At 40.3% G+C, this 15,486-nt stretch overlaps 1 protein-coding gene across 2 annotated transcripts in view; it reads right to left on the bottom strand.

Moving 5' to 3' along the window:
• Positions 1 to 616: 616 nt before the first annotated feature.
• Positions 617 to 15,486, bottom strand: part of GYG1 (glycogenin 1) — a 36,115-nt gene continuing 21,245 nt past the window's right edge. The window contains exons 6-8 of one of the 2 annotated variants that reach the window (XM_032263795.1): positions 4,126 to 4,345; positions 1,753 to 1,803; positions 617 to 1,489 (exon numbers count right to left, since the gene is read on the bottom strand). In XM_032263795.1, the coding sequence (XP_032119686.1) occupies positions 1,316 to 1,489; positions 1,753 to 1,803; positions 4,126 to 4,345 (445 nt within the window). In that variant the 3' untranslated portion in view covers positions 617 to 1,315. The remainder of the gene's footprint in view (positions 1,490 to 1,752; positions 1,804 to 4,125; positions 4,346 to 15,486) is intronic. The other variant, XM_032263802.1, reaches the window with a different exon arrangement.

Genomic DNA, 15,486 nt, shown 5'->3' on the forward strand with positions numbered 1-15,486 from the left:
TATATGGTTGTGTATTAATTCACATCAGTCTGAATAAGGAGGCTGAACTTGAAGGCTAGGTCACAAAAGCTATGCATCATCTGCCCAATCAAACCTCTCAAGTTTCTTCCTGTCATGGTTAACTGTCCTTTTTTTCTTCTACAGAATCATTTGACTACTCATTTTGGTTTTAAAAGGTCAGCTTGGATCCTACCCTTCTCTAGCTTGCCATCTCTTACAACCTAGAATGGTTTATAAAATATGCTTTTCCATTCTATCATTTTAAATCATAGATAAAACACTAGTAGGCACTGGACCCAGTGTTGATTCTGACAGTTATGAATGATTTCAAGGTTAAAATATTCTAAATAGCTAAATACCCATTTAGGGAGGTACGGTATGGATGACACTATGTACGTTTGATCTGAGTTTGTTCTGATCTATCAGATCCATCACCATCACAGAAAAACAATTAGATTGAAATCATAGATACCAGTTTTTGAAGCATATATCCCAGTGTCAAGCTTTACACTGTTTTTTAAAACTGACAAATTCCAAAAATTATGAAAAATTCCCTAATAGGTTTTTTCAAGGGTGTGTGGTGAGATTCCTTAATTTAATTAAACAACCAAGATATGGCTATAAGTCTTTATTTTCCATACAGGGTGCCACTGCAGGTAACCATCAGAGAATACACTGCTATTTTCAAATATACAGAACTGAACAAAAGCATTTTAGCATGCTGCCTTACTGTACATTAGAAAACTGGTGAACATCTTCAGACACTAAGACCAGGAAATAAAATGGGTTAATGCTTTTTGTTGATAGTTTATGAATCACTCAGCAGTGTTAATATAGGCTATCTTTACCTGAAAGCAGAATTACAATCACTCATTCTGGCAGCACTGGGCAATTCTAAAATGTAGGTCTAGTGAAAGGTAGGCACAACCAACAAGTAAGCAAGGAACAGATGCCATGTCTGCTTCTGAAAGGAGTGACTGATTTAGAACCAGGCTCTGCAGATTTTAAGAAATGATATAGCCATCTTAACAGCTTAATATTGAGTTTCCCTTCGTATGTTGGCAGTCAACAAAAGTAAGAATTTCTGAAACGAGCTAAATAGGATTAAAAAGCAGAACACTGTCCATATAACAGAATTGCTGCTTTACAACTTTTGCCCAGTTCTCACTTCTTGTCCTACAAAAAGCTCTCATCTGATAAGTTTTAGTGAAAACCTCTAGCAACTGTAACAGACTTTTCTCAACCCAGCTCTAGATACTAAGTATCAGAAAGAAGGCTTGTGAAGTGGATGTGTTCACAGGAAAATGCAGTGTTTCTACTGGAGGTAAGTGTCAAGTTTCCTCTTGATGTTGTCAAAGGAATCTGCTCCCATATAATCGGCCTGGCCTTGTTCCCACCGTTCCTTCCGTTCTTCCGAGGACACAAAAGGCTGTGCCATAGCTGGGATCTCCCCAAGGGACAGATGTGATATGGCTCCTGAGACATCTTCCTAGAAAGGAAAGCATAATTGACTCTATGAGAGCTGAAAATCAAACCATTTTAAAGAATGCAATATATTGAAGACAGTGAGAAAAGCCAGGATGAATCATCATGCAAAGCAGCAAAAACTGAAAAGTATTACATGAAACAAACAAAAAAGACACAAAAATATAAAGATTATATGATTTTTTCCTAACGAAATGAAGACTTCTTGACTCAGTGAAAACATTGGGAGAACAAAGTAATTAGGGTTAATGTTTAAGTTCTGCATACCTTTCTACAGAAGCCACAAGAGAAAGCCAGTGTATAGACCAAGTCTGAAAGCTGCAAACAGTTCATTAGAAAGTGTAAGATGGATGGACAAGGGAACACAAGTCTCAAGATAAATTCTCAATCTGTGTGGGCTCTGAAAGGTTGAGAACTTAAACAAAATGATACCCCACAGGCTACATTTCAGAAAGAACCTAACTAGAGAGCCGCAACACATACAGTTGTAATATTATAAGGAAAGTTAAACTGGTTTGAGACTATGTACCAAACTTCTCTGCTTATTCAAGCTTTCATTTGGATTACCAAGTATCATCTGTTCTTGTAGCTTCTGTTAATTTGCTTAGTTTTGAACAACTTTCAGTTCCCATCTTCACCTTTCCTTGGTTCATAATTCTCAGCCCTCATGTTGCAGAAGGAACAGGGTAAATGTGCAACAAACAGAGCAGACCTGGCCTACATTAAATTTGATTCTCATTACATATAGATAGGTGATCAACTTCAAATGTACCATAAAAGAATACCAATGCTATCCTTCAAAAGGTGCTAAGGTGCAAAGGTACTAGAAATCTTAGCAGAGAAAAAGGAAGGTAAACGAATACAAACAAGTATTGCTTTTAACAGAGAAAATGGTGGAAAAAACATTTTGACTCTGTTTTTGTTACTATATATATGTAAGCATATAGGTATGTATTTAAATACAATAGAATTTTAAGGTGTTTGGGTACAGGATTGCATTATAGCTGAGGCAACATAAGGAAGTCGTTACATTGGATTAGTCCTGCCTTTGCCTTGCACTTGGCAACGGTAATGATACAGAGTCGCAATTCCAGAGTCCTCTGTTCACAACAGGGGGGCTGTGAATTTACATCCTAAAAGAGACGTCTCTGAGGTCAAGCCAAGTATACTGGGCATAACTTAAAATAGTTTAGCATTTAAAGTGTAACTCTCCCTTCCCCTGCCATAAAAAAAGGTACTATCTTAATTCTGGGCTGCAGATCATTACTATTAAGCATGGTCTATCTCAAATTTTCATAGGGATAAGTCTCTCAGACCTGGGTTTGAGGCCCATTCTGCTACTTGACTAGTCTGTTACATAACTAAGCTAAGTTATGTAACTTCTTTAAGCCTCAGTTAATTTCTCTATAAAAGGAGAGATTAATATTAACAGTTCTTATAAAAGGAGATATTAATACTTAATATACTTAACAGTACTTACTAATAGTCTTTAATATGGTGGTTTTAAGGGTTAAATAAGAATAGCTAACTTTCATTAAGCGTTTACTATGTGCCAGACGGTGTCAAGTACTGTATGACTGGGGTCCCCAACCCCCAGGCCACAGACCAGTAGTGGTCCATGACCTGTTAGGAACCGGGCTGCACAGCAGAAGTTGAGTGGCAAGCAAGCAAGAATTACCGCCTGAGCTCTGCCTCTTGTCAGATCAGTGGTGGCATTAGAGTCTCATAGAAGCGTGAACCCTATTGTGAACTGTGCATGCAAACGATCTAGTTTGTGTGCCTCTTTTGAGAATCTAATGCCGATGATCTGAGGTGGAACAGCCTTATCCTGAAACCATTCCCCACACTGGTCCATGGAAAAATTGTCTTCCACAAAACTAGTGTCTAGTGCCAAAAAACTTACTTAACAGTTATTTACTGGATGTTCATATTGTGATTTTCACTGAAAACACATTGGGGACCACTGCTGTACAAATATGTCATGATCCATATAAAGCACTCAGAGTAAGAATGCAAGTGTCAGTTCTTTCTCGCTTTCTCCTTTCTATATTTTAGTAAATGCTCGTAAGTGAAATGGCTAAAATCTATACCACAGAGGAGAATAATCTCCCATGTAATCTCTTATAGCCAGGTGATTAACTGATTATCTGATTATAATTCACCCATTCTGTTCTCTTATATCTTAATATGTAACAGTTATTTACTGTATGTTCATATTGTGGTTTTCACTGAAAACACATTCTTCTAAGCAGATGGCAAATATAAAGTAGATACATCTAAAGGTTTGTGGTTCCTAAAATATCCAATGGGGTGTTATTTTTATAGAACACTACTTGAGGAATAAATCCCAAAATCTTTTCAGAGGAGAATGGGCTAAGCATTTTAGAGTTAAAGTATATGGGTATATATACAAAATTCTAAAAAACTATGTTCTCAGATCTAAAGAAATCTGCCACACAGTTTATGTCTGCTACTTCTTTGCTGGTAGTGTTTCTCCCCTCTAAGATCGATACTGTTTTCTTTCCACAAAGTTTTATGTATCTCTGTTTAAAATGCTGCTAAATAATCCCCATCTCTATTGACACAACAAGTGTTTTAAAAGCAGCATTAAATGATCTAAAGAAAAGAAACAGAACCTACCACATTTACGTATGAGCAGGTGTCTTTGACAAGGCCAAATTGTTGAAGCAGAGGTAAAACGGTGGTGGTAAAGATGTTCCACCACAAGATAAGAAACTCTGGATGAGTCATGTTGGGATCATGGGACTCACTTTTGACACTTTTTGTTTTGGGATCGTAAGTATAATTCCATGGTTTGACTCTTCCCAGGAAATGCACAACTTTCGCACTTGCACCAAACCTGCCAAGTGAACGCAAGTTGAAACAGTTAGTGGATTCTGAGTACTGAAAAAAAGATAAGCAGCACTTAACAGCACTTTGTTTTGTAGCTTGCTTTTGTTCTTTTTTTTAAGAGACAGGGTCTCACTGTCACCGAGGCTGGAGTGCAGTAGCATGATAGCTCACTATAGTCTTGAACTTCCCACCTTAGCCTCCTGAGTAGCACAAGCCACCATACCTAGCTAATGTTTTTATATATATAGAGAGAGAGACAGGGTACCCAGCCTGGTCTTGAACTCCTGGCCTGAAGTGATTTCTCCCACCTTGGCCTCCTTGTTCTGTGGCCTGAACAGTGTACTTTCCATCCTGCAGTGCAGGTTCAAAAACAAACTGAGTTCACTGTGAAATTGTGAGGCATACTTTTAAAAGTATTCATTCAGTTGTGTGTTACATACATATAAAAAATATAAATGTAATATTGGTTCAGTGCAACATTGAAGCACCAATCCATTGTGGACAGAACAGGCACAACACTTGGAAAGTATTTGGTATTACCTAGTAAAATTAAAAATGCTCATGCTGTACAACCCAGCAGCTTGGCTCCTAGGCACATACCCTAAAGAAACTCTTGTGTATGTGCAACAAGAGACATAATCAAAATGTTCACAGCAGCAGCACTGTTTGAAATAGTCAAAAACTGAAAACAACCCAAATATCTAATTAGATTTCTGCTCAGCAAGTCTACATCACTCCCAGCCTCCTCAGGGGGAGGACACTTTCCCACCTGATGTTGGACATGGTCCTGTGGCTTGACTTGACTAAGGCAACGTGAGCAGAAGAGACGGTGTGCCTTAACAGAAGCATTGCTTATTTCTGTTCACCCTCTGAGAAATTAATACTTCTGCCAGCAGAACATGCCCTGGGTTCTTGCTGGTTCCAGAAAAAAACATGGAACAGATGTGGACCAAACCTGTAGCCTTGCTCCAAACCCTGCTGAGATCATCAGAGCTGTCCCAGCCAACCCACCAACATATAAGAAATATTTGCTTATTGTTGAATGTCACTGAGATTTTATAGTTATATATCCAATCTTTTTTTTTTTTTTTTTGAGACAGTCTCGCTCTGTCTCCCAGGTTGGAGTGCAGTGATGCGATCTTGGCTTACTGCAACCTCTGCCTCCCAGGTTCAAGCAATTCTCCTGTCTCAGCCTCCTGAATAGCTGGGATTACAGGCACATGCCACCACACCCGGCTAATTTTTATATATTTTTTAGTAGAGACGGGGTTTCACCATGTTGGTCAGGCTGATCTCAAACTCCTGACTTCATGATCCGCCCACCTCGGCCTCCCAAAGTGCTGGGATTACAGGCGTGAGCCACCATGCCTGGCCTCCAATCTTTTTTAAAGGAAAATTCTGCTATATTCACAGCATGGAATACAATCTAAAATAAATGAACTATACTTATACACATCATGCAGCAAAAGGATGAATTTTTAAAGCATTTATGTTGAAAAAAGCAACGGGTCAAACAATTACATACATATTATTCCACTTACATAAAGGCAAAACAGGCCGGGTATGGTGGCTTACACCTGTAATCCTAGCACTTTGGGAGGCCAAGGCAGGCGGTCCATGAGGTCAGGAGATCGAAACCATCCTAGCCAACATGGCAAAACCCCATCTCTACTAAAAATACAAAAATTAGCTGAGGGTGGTGGCAGGCATCTGTAATCCCAGCTACTCGGGAGGTTGAAGCAGTAGAATCCCTTGAACCAGCGAGTCAGAGGTTGCAGTGAGCTGAGATCGCGCCACTGCACTCCAGCCTGGTGATACAGTGAGACTCTGTCTTCCAAAAAAAAAAAAAAAAAAAAAAAAGCAAAACAAGAAAAAAGGTATTGTTTAAAGATTAGAAAACTATAATCAATATAAATTTCATGATACTGGTTACCTCTGGTTGAGAGAGGAAGCTATGATTGGGAAGAGACAAAAAGAGACTTCTAAGGCACTGGTTGTATTCTATTTCTTAACTTGGGTGGTATTTTTAAACACTGAATTTTTAAAATATATATATTCTTTTGTATAGATGCTCCATTTCACAATAAAGAATATCTTTAAAAGAGTAGGAATAAAGTGTGGTTCTGTCCTAGCTGGAAGGAAACCTATGTATATTAAAAACAAAAAACAAATGTGAATGTAACAACTGCCAAAGGGAAAACAGGAACCGTGAGTGCTCAGGAATTCACAGCAGGATGGGCTCTATCCAGCTTCAATGGGAGCAGAGGTGCTAAGATAGCGGGATGTGATTTCAAGCTAAATACAGCAGATGTGATCTGGGTAGCTGATGATAACATAGGGAATTCCAGGCAGGTGATGGCCAGGTATCAGGTGAGAGCACCTGCGTGCTTGACCAGGTATCCTCCATTAGAGGCAAAGAGGAGGAAGCTTTGAGTAGCGAAAGAAAAGTAAAATAAGACAGAACCTCAGGAACTGGGCGCAAGTGTTAGATTTCAGTAGACTTACACTATAGACAACCAAGGTATTTGGGCGTGATATACTGATCAAAATAACACAAACTCTTAAAGTTCATTAGAAAAAAAAAGTTAGGGACTGGTTAAAAAGCTATCATCAGAGTTTACTATATGGAGACCAAACTCTTTAGGGACATGATTGGGAATAATATTTCTACAAGGTAAATTTTACTAATGTGTTAATTGAGGCTATGAGAGACTGAGGAGAGATGCCCAAGGTCACACAGCTATTAAGTGGCAGAGATGGGATTTGTCATGGTTTTGCCTCTCTGCTGCTGCTCCTAAAAGCATGCAAGAAAAATACAGTCTATTTGTAAACCTCCTTCCTCTTAAGGTTAAGTGATCATTCCATGGTTTGTTTCTTCTGGAAAATAAAGAGGATATTTGATATCCCCATGCTTACTCTTTATATGTACACATAGTATATCTAATACACACAACACTCTTGCTCTATTTAATCCTTAAAAGAATAAAAATAATAATGCCCAAATTTGTGCACAGATAAAGCTATCAATTAAACAAGCAACTGTTATGTATATGGCATTATGCTCAGTGTGTGGCCCCAAGAGGCTTTGGTTCAAACAGGAAGATGGGTCATCTACATAAAAATAAGCAAGGTGACAAGTTGGGGCTATCAGAGCACTACTGACATTTAGGGCTACTGAAATTCCAAAGCAATGACTGCAGGTGAGATTTTCAGAGGTGGCTTTGTGCAGGAAGTGGGGGCAGGGACAATGCATCAGAACAATAAGCAAGAATAAGATGGGGGGGGTACCCATCCCAGAGATCATCTGATACCTGTGGGCAGAGTGGAGGGAAGGCATTGCCCAATGCTAACAATACAAACTCATGAGCCTAAGACTAAATTACAGCATATAGGAATGAGGTATTCCTTCCACCTTCTCAGACATTCACCCCTCCTGACTCAACTTCCCTGCCTGGAGCTACAGCACCTGTTTAGATCCTCTTGTATTAACTGACCACTAAGCTTCAGCCCATGATTTGCTTAGACTTAATATAAATGTCAAACACAGGCATAACATGATAGTAATACTAATTTTTAAAAAAGTTAAAATATGAATATAGTGTATTCTTTTCTAACCTTCTCTCATGACAGTTCACTAATGATTATTATAGTAATAAGAGCAGTAATAATAATAGTAATAATGATATACTTCATATACTCATTATAAGTATATGAAGTATTTATATGTCACAGGCATTGGTTAGCATTTGCTTGGTTTACTCAGCTAATCTCCAAAATGACAATGTGAGGAAACTAAGGCATGAAGAAGTTAAATAACTTGTCCAGGATCCCATAGGTGGTAAGTGACAAGGCTGGGATTCTATCCAGGCAGTCTGGCTCCAGAGCCAAGGCTCTTAGCCATGACTAGGCTGCTATTGTAAGACACTCCCAGAATTGTAAGGGCATTGTCTGAGTGACATTTGTTAATTTATGGATTAACTCCTGCCTATGGACAATCTGAAAATGAAAAAGGTTGCCTAAGAATCCTGACAATCCCCCAAGTATAGTTAGGACCTAGCAACAGAAAAAGCAGGTTATAAAGTAAGCAACTTAGCATTGAAGAAGACTAAAGAAAGACTTTCAAGAAGGATGCAGTTTGCATAGAGGTTAAGGAAAAAAGGGAAGAACAAGAAGAAATGGGTGGTGCTTTCGTAGGATCAGCGGGTGACACACAAGTAGACTCTGTTGGACAGTGTCTAAGGGTCTTCCCAGCTCCTATCTCTGTATTTGCGTGTCAGAGCTCATGCAGAGGAAGGACACAATGGTCCAATCCCCCTGCACACAGACTGCCTCTGTGTCCGTCTATATCCCAGCACAGCTCTGGACCTCCACACAACTGGTTCAGAGGCCTCTGCAACCCTCCTGGATACCAGTGCCATGCTGGTTAAACACCTCTCCATATGGCCTATGGCCTTCCTCTTGAATGTCAACAGGAACACCATTTGGAAACAGTGCACACCCTGCATTTCACCGTGGCTCACGCACTGATCTCTACCTTCACAAATCCACGTCTCTGAATATATCTTTAATTCTATATCTGTTACTCCCTGTGGTCAGGAGAAGGATCCTCCTTCCTCAAATTACCTTCTTTAGGTCATATACCTTAACAAAGTGAAAAACTGTATCTGCTGGATAGTCCTTTCATAGGCAGGGCAGTTTTCGTTTTAAGAAATCCCTTAGTAAGACTGTTTAAAGTAGAAACTGGGATCTTAAGGGGTCCTAAATGTGGGTGAGGCTGCTTTTTCTGCCCTAAGGCAAGAAATTCCTTGGGTGCCAGCAAGACAGGGGGAGAGTGGGGAGAGACAGGAGAGTTGAGCAGCTACCAATAGGTATCCACATTTCTGCAACAAAACAAATCACAAAATGTTAGGATGTAAGTAGGTTTCTTTAAAAATTAGTTGGGGCCAGTTTATTGAGTGGCAAACTTGAAACAGACTCAGGAGTGTGAAGGCAGAGAGAAGCATGAGAAAGGAGGTAAGAAAGATTTCTGTATCTTTCTTACAGAAATCATGCAAAGGATTCAGCTATCATGGGTTTGGGCTATGCTCAGCCCTCTTTCTGTCCAGTAAGGAATGAAAACATTTTTAGATGCTTTAGGTATTGACATTACTTTTTTTTTTTTTTTAAGACAAGGTCTCACACTGTTGCCAGGCTGGACTATAGTGGTGCGATTTCTGGTCACTGCAGTTTCAACCTCTGAGGCTCAAGCAATTCTCCCACCTCAGCCTCCCAAGTATCCGGGACTACAGGCACAGGCCACCATGCCTGGCTAGTTTTTGTATTTTTGTTTGTTTGTTTTGTAGAGATGAGGCTTTACCATGTTGCCCAGGCTGGTCTTGAACTCCTATGCTTAAGTGATCCACCTGCCTCTGCTTCCCAAAGTGTTGGGATTACAGGTATGAGCCTGACATTACATGCCTGGCCTGACACTACTTTAATCAAACTGCTACTACACACCTAATATCTATGGAAATGGATAGTGGTAGTGAGTGGTAGGAGGTTTTAGAGGGCCAGCTTTTTACGAGAAGAGCAGGCCTGGGTGAGTCACTGAACATGGAAGGTTTCGGCCAGCCCAAGAGCTCTTTGACGGGAAGAGGGCAGAAAGTGAGAAATAAGGCAGCTGTTAAGTGAGGAAAAACGGCACTTGGAGAGGAAGGTGGGAGGGAAGTGAAGCCAGACTTTGCAATTTTGTGTAAGGCAGCCATATCACAAGTATGTTCTTAGAACTCATCTAGGGCAGCACTGGGCTTGATATGAGGGATTCTGCCTGGACCCAACAATGGCCACCTTATATGAAGGTTTAGTAGTCCTTTTAACACCAATTATGTTCTAACTGTACAACTAAACAGTTATTTACACAGCAAAGGAACCTGAAGGGCTTGCTCTATAAGCTTTCATAGAACACATCATACACAAAAAAGATGAGCAACAGGTCTTGAATGCTAGTCTGTATCTAGAGTTTCAATCTAGATATGAATTTCAAGTAATTATTTTTATGTCTCAATCATGTTCTCTGAGAAATGGCTTTAAAAGATCATTTCCTATCATAATCAAGTTACCCTTTACTCATTTATGAAAATCCAGAATTACTATACCAAAATGAAGTAATGGCAAATGTCGTAAGTAAAAGGAGAAATTACTTCTTGCTTAAGTTAACCTAAATGCAAATTTAGGAGAACACCTTACAAAGGGGTAACCCAGCATATTTTTCTAGTGTTTTCTCTCTCCCACCAAAGGCAACAAGCAGGTATTAGTCAGAATTTACACTGCATGGCTAAAAGCAAAATAGAGGCTGGGAAGGGTGGCTCATGCCTGTAATCCTAGCACTTTGGGAGGCCAACGGTGGCAGATGGCCTGGGCTCAGGAGTTTGAGACTACCCTGGGCAACATGGTGAAACCCTGTCTCTACTAAAATACAAAAAAAATTAGCCAGGCATGGTGGCATGCCCCTATAGTCCCAGCTATTTGGGAGGTTGAGGCAGGAGAATTGCTTGAACCTGGGAGGTAGAGGTTGCAGTGAGCCAAGATTACACCACTGTGCTCCAGTCTAGACAACAGACTGAGGCTCTGTCTCCAAAAAATAAATAAATAAATAAAAATAAAGCAAAATAGTTCACCAATGAATAAGAAGGGGAAATGCTGATGTCAGAAGATAACGTTGAACTGACCTCAACCCAGAGGAAGGATAACCATAAGATTCACTGACTCACTCCCTGACTTACCAAACTACCAGCCAGGAATTAAAAAAAAAAAAAAAAAAAAAAGTTGAGTACATATCACAATTGTCTCTAAATTACTGAGAGCCATTCATTCTGACCTAGTAATGGGGAGTTGTCTCAGCTTGCATACATTTCTTAAAATAAGTGTTCTAATTTTAACTTGATAGAATCTCAAAAGGGTCGTCCAGATCACAAGACATAGTTTGAACACAAGCCAGCAATAATACTGCTTATGTTAGCCGTTAAAATTATCCCTGTGACCTGATGTTACCAAAAGATCAGATAGAATTTTCATGACTAGTTTAGTAGTTGAGAAACAGCCAGTAACATGTGGATGAGACTAAAGAACTGTTTAGAACAGGAAAGGAACTAATTCATGCCAGTACATACAGGAGCAATTTTAGTTCTCACTAAGCTCCTTACATGCAATGTTCAAGCAGATGCCCAGAAAGACAGCACTACTTGTGGGACATTCTCTGGGAGTCATGGCAGCAGTGCCAAGCATCCTCTTGCCCACTTCTGTGGCTCATGTTCTCTGTTATGTTGAGACTCACTCATGCACCTTTTCAGACTCGCTTGCACACATGGACAGAGCCACACACAAGCCCTTCTCCCACAACCAACTGGACACCTCCTGTCTCACCCACTCACACAATCTAAGTCAGGAGTCGCAAACCCAAGTGACCAAGGAGTGGGGCTGACCATGGAGAGGAGGAGTGCAGTTGCTGAGGCGGGGCCTGTGGAACACAAGAGGATGCATATCTTACCACTACATGATAGGTACTATCCCCAGCAAACAACTGACCAGGCACCCACCCACGTTCTTTGCCTTGCAAACTAATCCTCCCAATAATACCCTGGAAATCAGAACAATGCCAGTATTCAAACCCAGACTTTAATAACCTAGACTAGGACGTAGTCAACTGCATTATCTTCCAGGCTAGCCTCTCCTCATAGACCAGGTAAGGAAGGACTTAACAACAACAGGCCACTAGGGAGACTCTCATGGAAGTGGCATGTCATTCTTAGTCTCTATTGGCTGACTGCTCATTCATTCATTCAGCCAAAACATAACACCTGCCTACCAGCCTCTGTGCCCACACACTTTGCCTTCCTTCAATGAAGTTGCCAAGCATGAATTGTCCTGGCATTTATTTGAAGCCAATCTCTCCACTTGTGTTCTAGGTGCCATCCCCTTTCACCTATCCAAGGATATCACTCTAGTGTCTGTCCTCAGTTTTCTGCACTGTTAATGTCACTGCCCCCAACATCCCACATCATCCTTAGCAATAAAAAAACATGCTGTGGTGATATCTGTCTTTACACAACAATCACCATCACCCTCTCTTGAACCTACATCCCCATCCAGCTGCCACCCCATTAAAGCAGATGCCTCACAAGAGCTGTCTACATTCATTGCCTCTAATTTTCCCTCTTCATTCTCCTGGACCCACTTCAGTCAGGCTTTCTCCCCCACCACTCCACCAGATGTCCTCTTGTCAAAGTCGCCAGGAGCCTCCACACTCCACATCCAGTGCCAATTCTCAGTTGCCTTTGTAGCTGATCTCATATCTGTCCTTGTATCTGTGAGCATCGGACCCAGACACAGATCACTCCTTCCTCCTTGAAACATTTTCCTTGCTTGGCTTCTGCAATACCACACTTCCCTGGGTTCCCTCTCACCTTGCTGTCTCTTGTTCCTATTCTTCTATTCTCTTGTCCCTATTATCTTCCTGCCTTTGGGTTCAATCCTCACGATTCTCTTTGACTGATAATCACTCCCTTGGCTACATCATCTTGACTTGTGACTGTAAGTATCATTGATATGCTGACAACTCTCACGGTTATGTCTTACCCAGACGACTTCTCTCTGGAACTCTTGACTTTTCCATCTATTTAGCTATTTCATACTTTCACTAGGATGCTAATATGCACCTCAAACTTCATGTACCTAAATCCTAATACATTCCGTTCATTTCTGACCAATTCCTACCTCCACAAATTTGCCTCCCCCATGTTCTTTCCCATTTCAGGAAATGCAACTCTATCATTCCAGTCACTTCGACCACACACCTGTAACAGTAACATTGGACATACCTGATTTTTCCAAACAAATTGGAAACCTGGATTTTATGTGAAATTCCCTAATTTTTAAAGCATTGACAATTAAAAAAAATAATTTTGTTTCTATGTAGCAGGAACAAAATATACTTATGTGATAAATACAGTCTGTGGCCCACAGATTTGAGACTTCTGAGGAAGTTATGTCTTTTTGCTTTTGGAGACAGTTCTGCTCTGTCACCCAGGCTGGAGTGTAAGGGTGTGATCTCGGCTCACTGAAACCTCTGCTTCCCTGGTTCAAACCATTCTCGTGCCTCAGCCTCCCGAGTAGCTGGAATTACAGGCATGCAACACCATGCCCAGCTAATTTTTGTATTTTTTTTGTGTGTTTTCTTTTAGTAGAGTTGGGGTTTCAGCATATTAGCTAGGCTGGTTTCAAACTCCTGGCCTCAAGAGATCCACCCTCCTTGGCCTCCCAAAGAAGTTATATCTTCTTCCACTCAATCCCCATGCTTTTAACCTCCCATGAGCTCCGTCTTCAACTGAGATGGCATTTGTTGACTTCTGCCCATGCGATCTCACTCCTTGTGCCCTTTGTCCTATTGTCAGAGCAGCCTCTAATGGCTGGGTTGGGTCTGATATGGAAGTTTTTCTCTTGGTGATGAAGACTCAGGTAGGGCAACAGAATATGCAGCAGTGAGATCTAAGGACAGATCATCTGATGAAATAAACACTTCAGATAAGGTCAGAATGACCAGATAGCCACTCTGAGAAATGGGGCCCCAACAGGCATCAGTATCACCCAGAAAGGGGGAACAAGACATCTATGCAAGCACTGCTTGATTCTTTTTCTTAACACTCAAACCATGACAGACTATGCCAGGCACCATACAGAAACTCTGTACACCTAAGCCGTGGCTAAGAGGATTAGACTCCAAGCTCCCTTATTCATCTTTGAGGGCTTGAGTGAGCTGAAAGTGTGGCACAAGGTACATGCTCCAGGTTTGCCAGCCCAATGAATGGTCCCACAGGCCAACAAATGGCTGGAAAAAAAAGAATGACCAAAACTCTTTTTGAGTCAGCCTCAGGGTTGAGTGAAGATGTATGAGTGTGAAAAGAAATGAGAATAGACTATGGCTTCCAATAACAATAGTTATGTGGAGAGCTAGAGCCAAGGAGGGGTCTCAAAGAAAAATAACCAAATCAGAAACACACAGGGACAACAGAATTCACTACACTAAAGGTTGAATTTCTTTGGGGAAAATATTGAAATAGGTTTGACAAGGTCTTAGTAAATGAGTCTGAATCTTAAAAAAGAAATATGAATATCCTCAGAAAAGTTTAAAGTAGTAAAATAAGTGGAAAAAATTTTAATTCTCACTAAGTCAGATCTCTGGTCATATCTAAACTCAAGTAAAGGGTGAAACAAAATATTTATATGAAAAGTATTTGGTCAATGAGGCTTCATACTCAATCAATTTGGTCAATTAATTTGTGTAGTTGTTTGAAACAATACCAGAGAATTCTGTCTCTCTTCTTTACGTGTGTTTTATATAGCATAAGATGCCTAGAGAGCTTTTAGTTAGTGGATATAATAGAAAGTAAAAATGGAACTAAATGATTTTTAAAAGACTAATAAGATTTTTCTGCAGTACTATGCACAAACCAAACTATATGCTATCTGGATGAAACAAAACCTTAAGTTAGAGAAAACTTTGAAAAAAAACTTCCTCATTAGAAGCCTAAGAAACATATGATATATCCTGAACATCATGCTAGGCACTTTCAAAAATATTATTTCATTAATAAATGCATTTATGGGCTAGGCACAGTGGCTCATGCCTATAATCCCAGCACTTTGGGAGACTGAAGTGGGAGGATCACTTGGACCTAGGAGTTTAAGACCAGTCTGGGCAACATGACAAAACCCTCTCTATAACACACACACCCACACCCCCACACACACACACAAACTGAGCATGGTGGCATGTGCCTGGAATCCCAGATACTCATCAGGAGGCTGAGGCAAAAGGATCTCTTAAGCCTCAGGAGACTGAGGCTGCAGTGAGCTGTGATTGTGCCACTGCCCTCTAGCCTAGGTAACAGAGCAAAACCCTTCTCAAAAAAATGAAATGCATTTATGACTTGTTTTCCAATGCAATACTAAAAACTAACTTAAAAATTACTAAATCAAGCATTTTAGTTTTCAAATTATGCTGTGTTAAAAAGGAACTTCCCTTACAAAAAAATTACTAATTCTGTTTCAGAAGTTATATTTGAGTAGTCATTCAAAGTGATAAAACTATTAATGTTTGTTTCCTTTATCTTT

This window comes from Sapajus apella, unplaced genomic scaffold, assembly GCF_009761245.1.
Source record: "Sapajus apella isolate SASKATOON/1434 unplaced genomic scaffold, GSC_monkey_1.0 scaffold4, whole genome shotgun sequence".
NCBI lineage: Eukaryota > Metazoa > Chordata > Mammalia > Primates > Cebidae > Sapajus > Sapajus apella.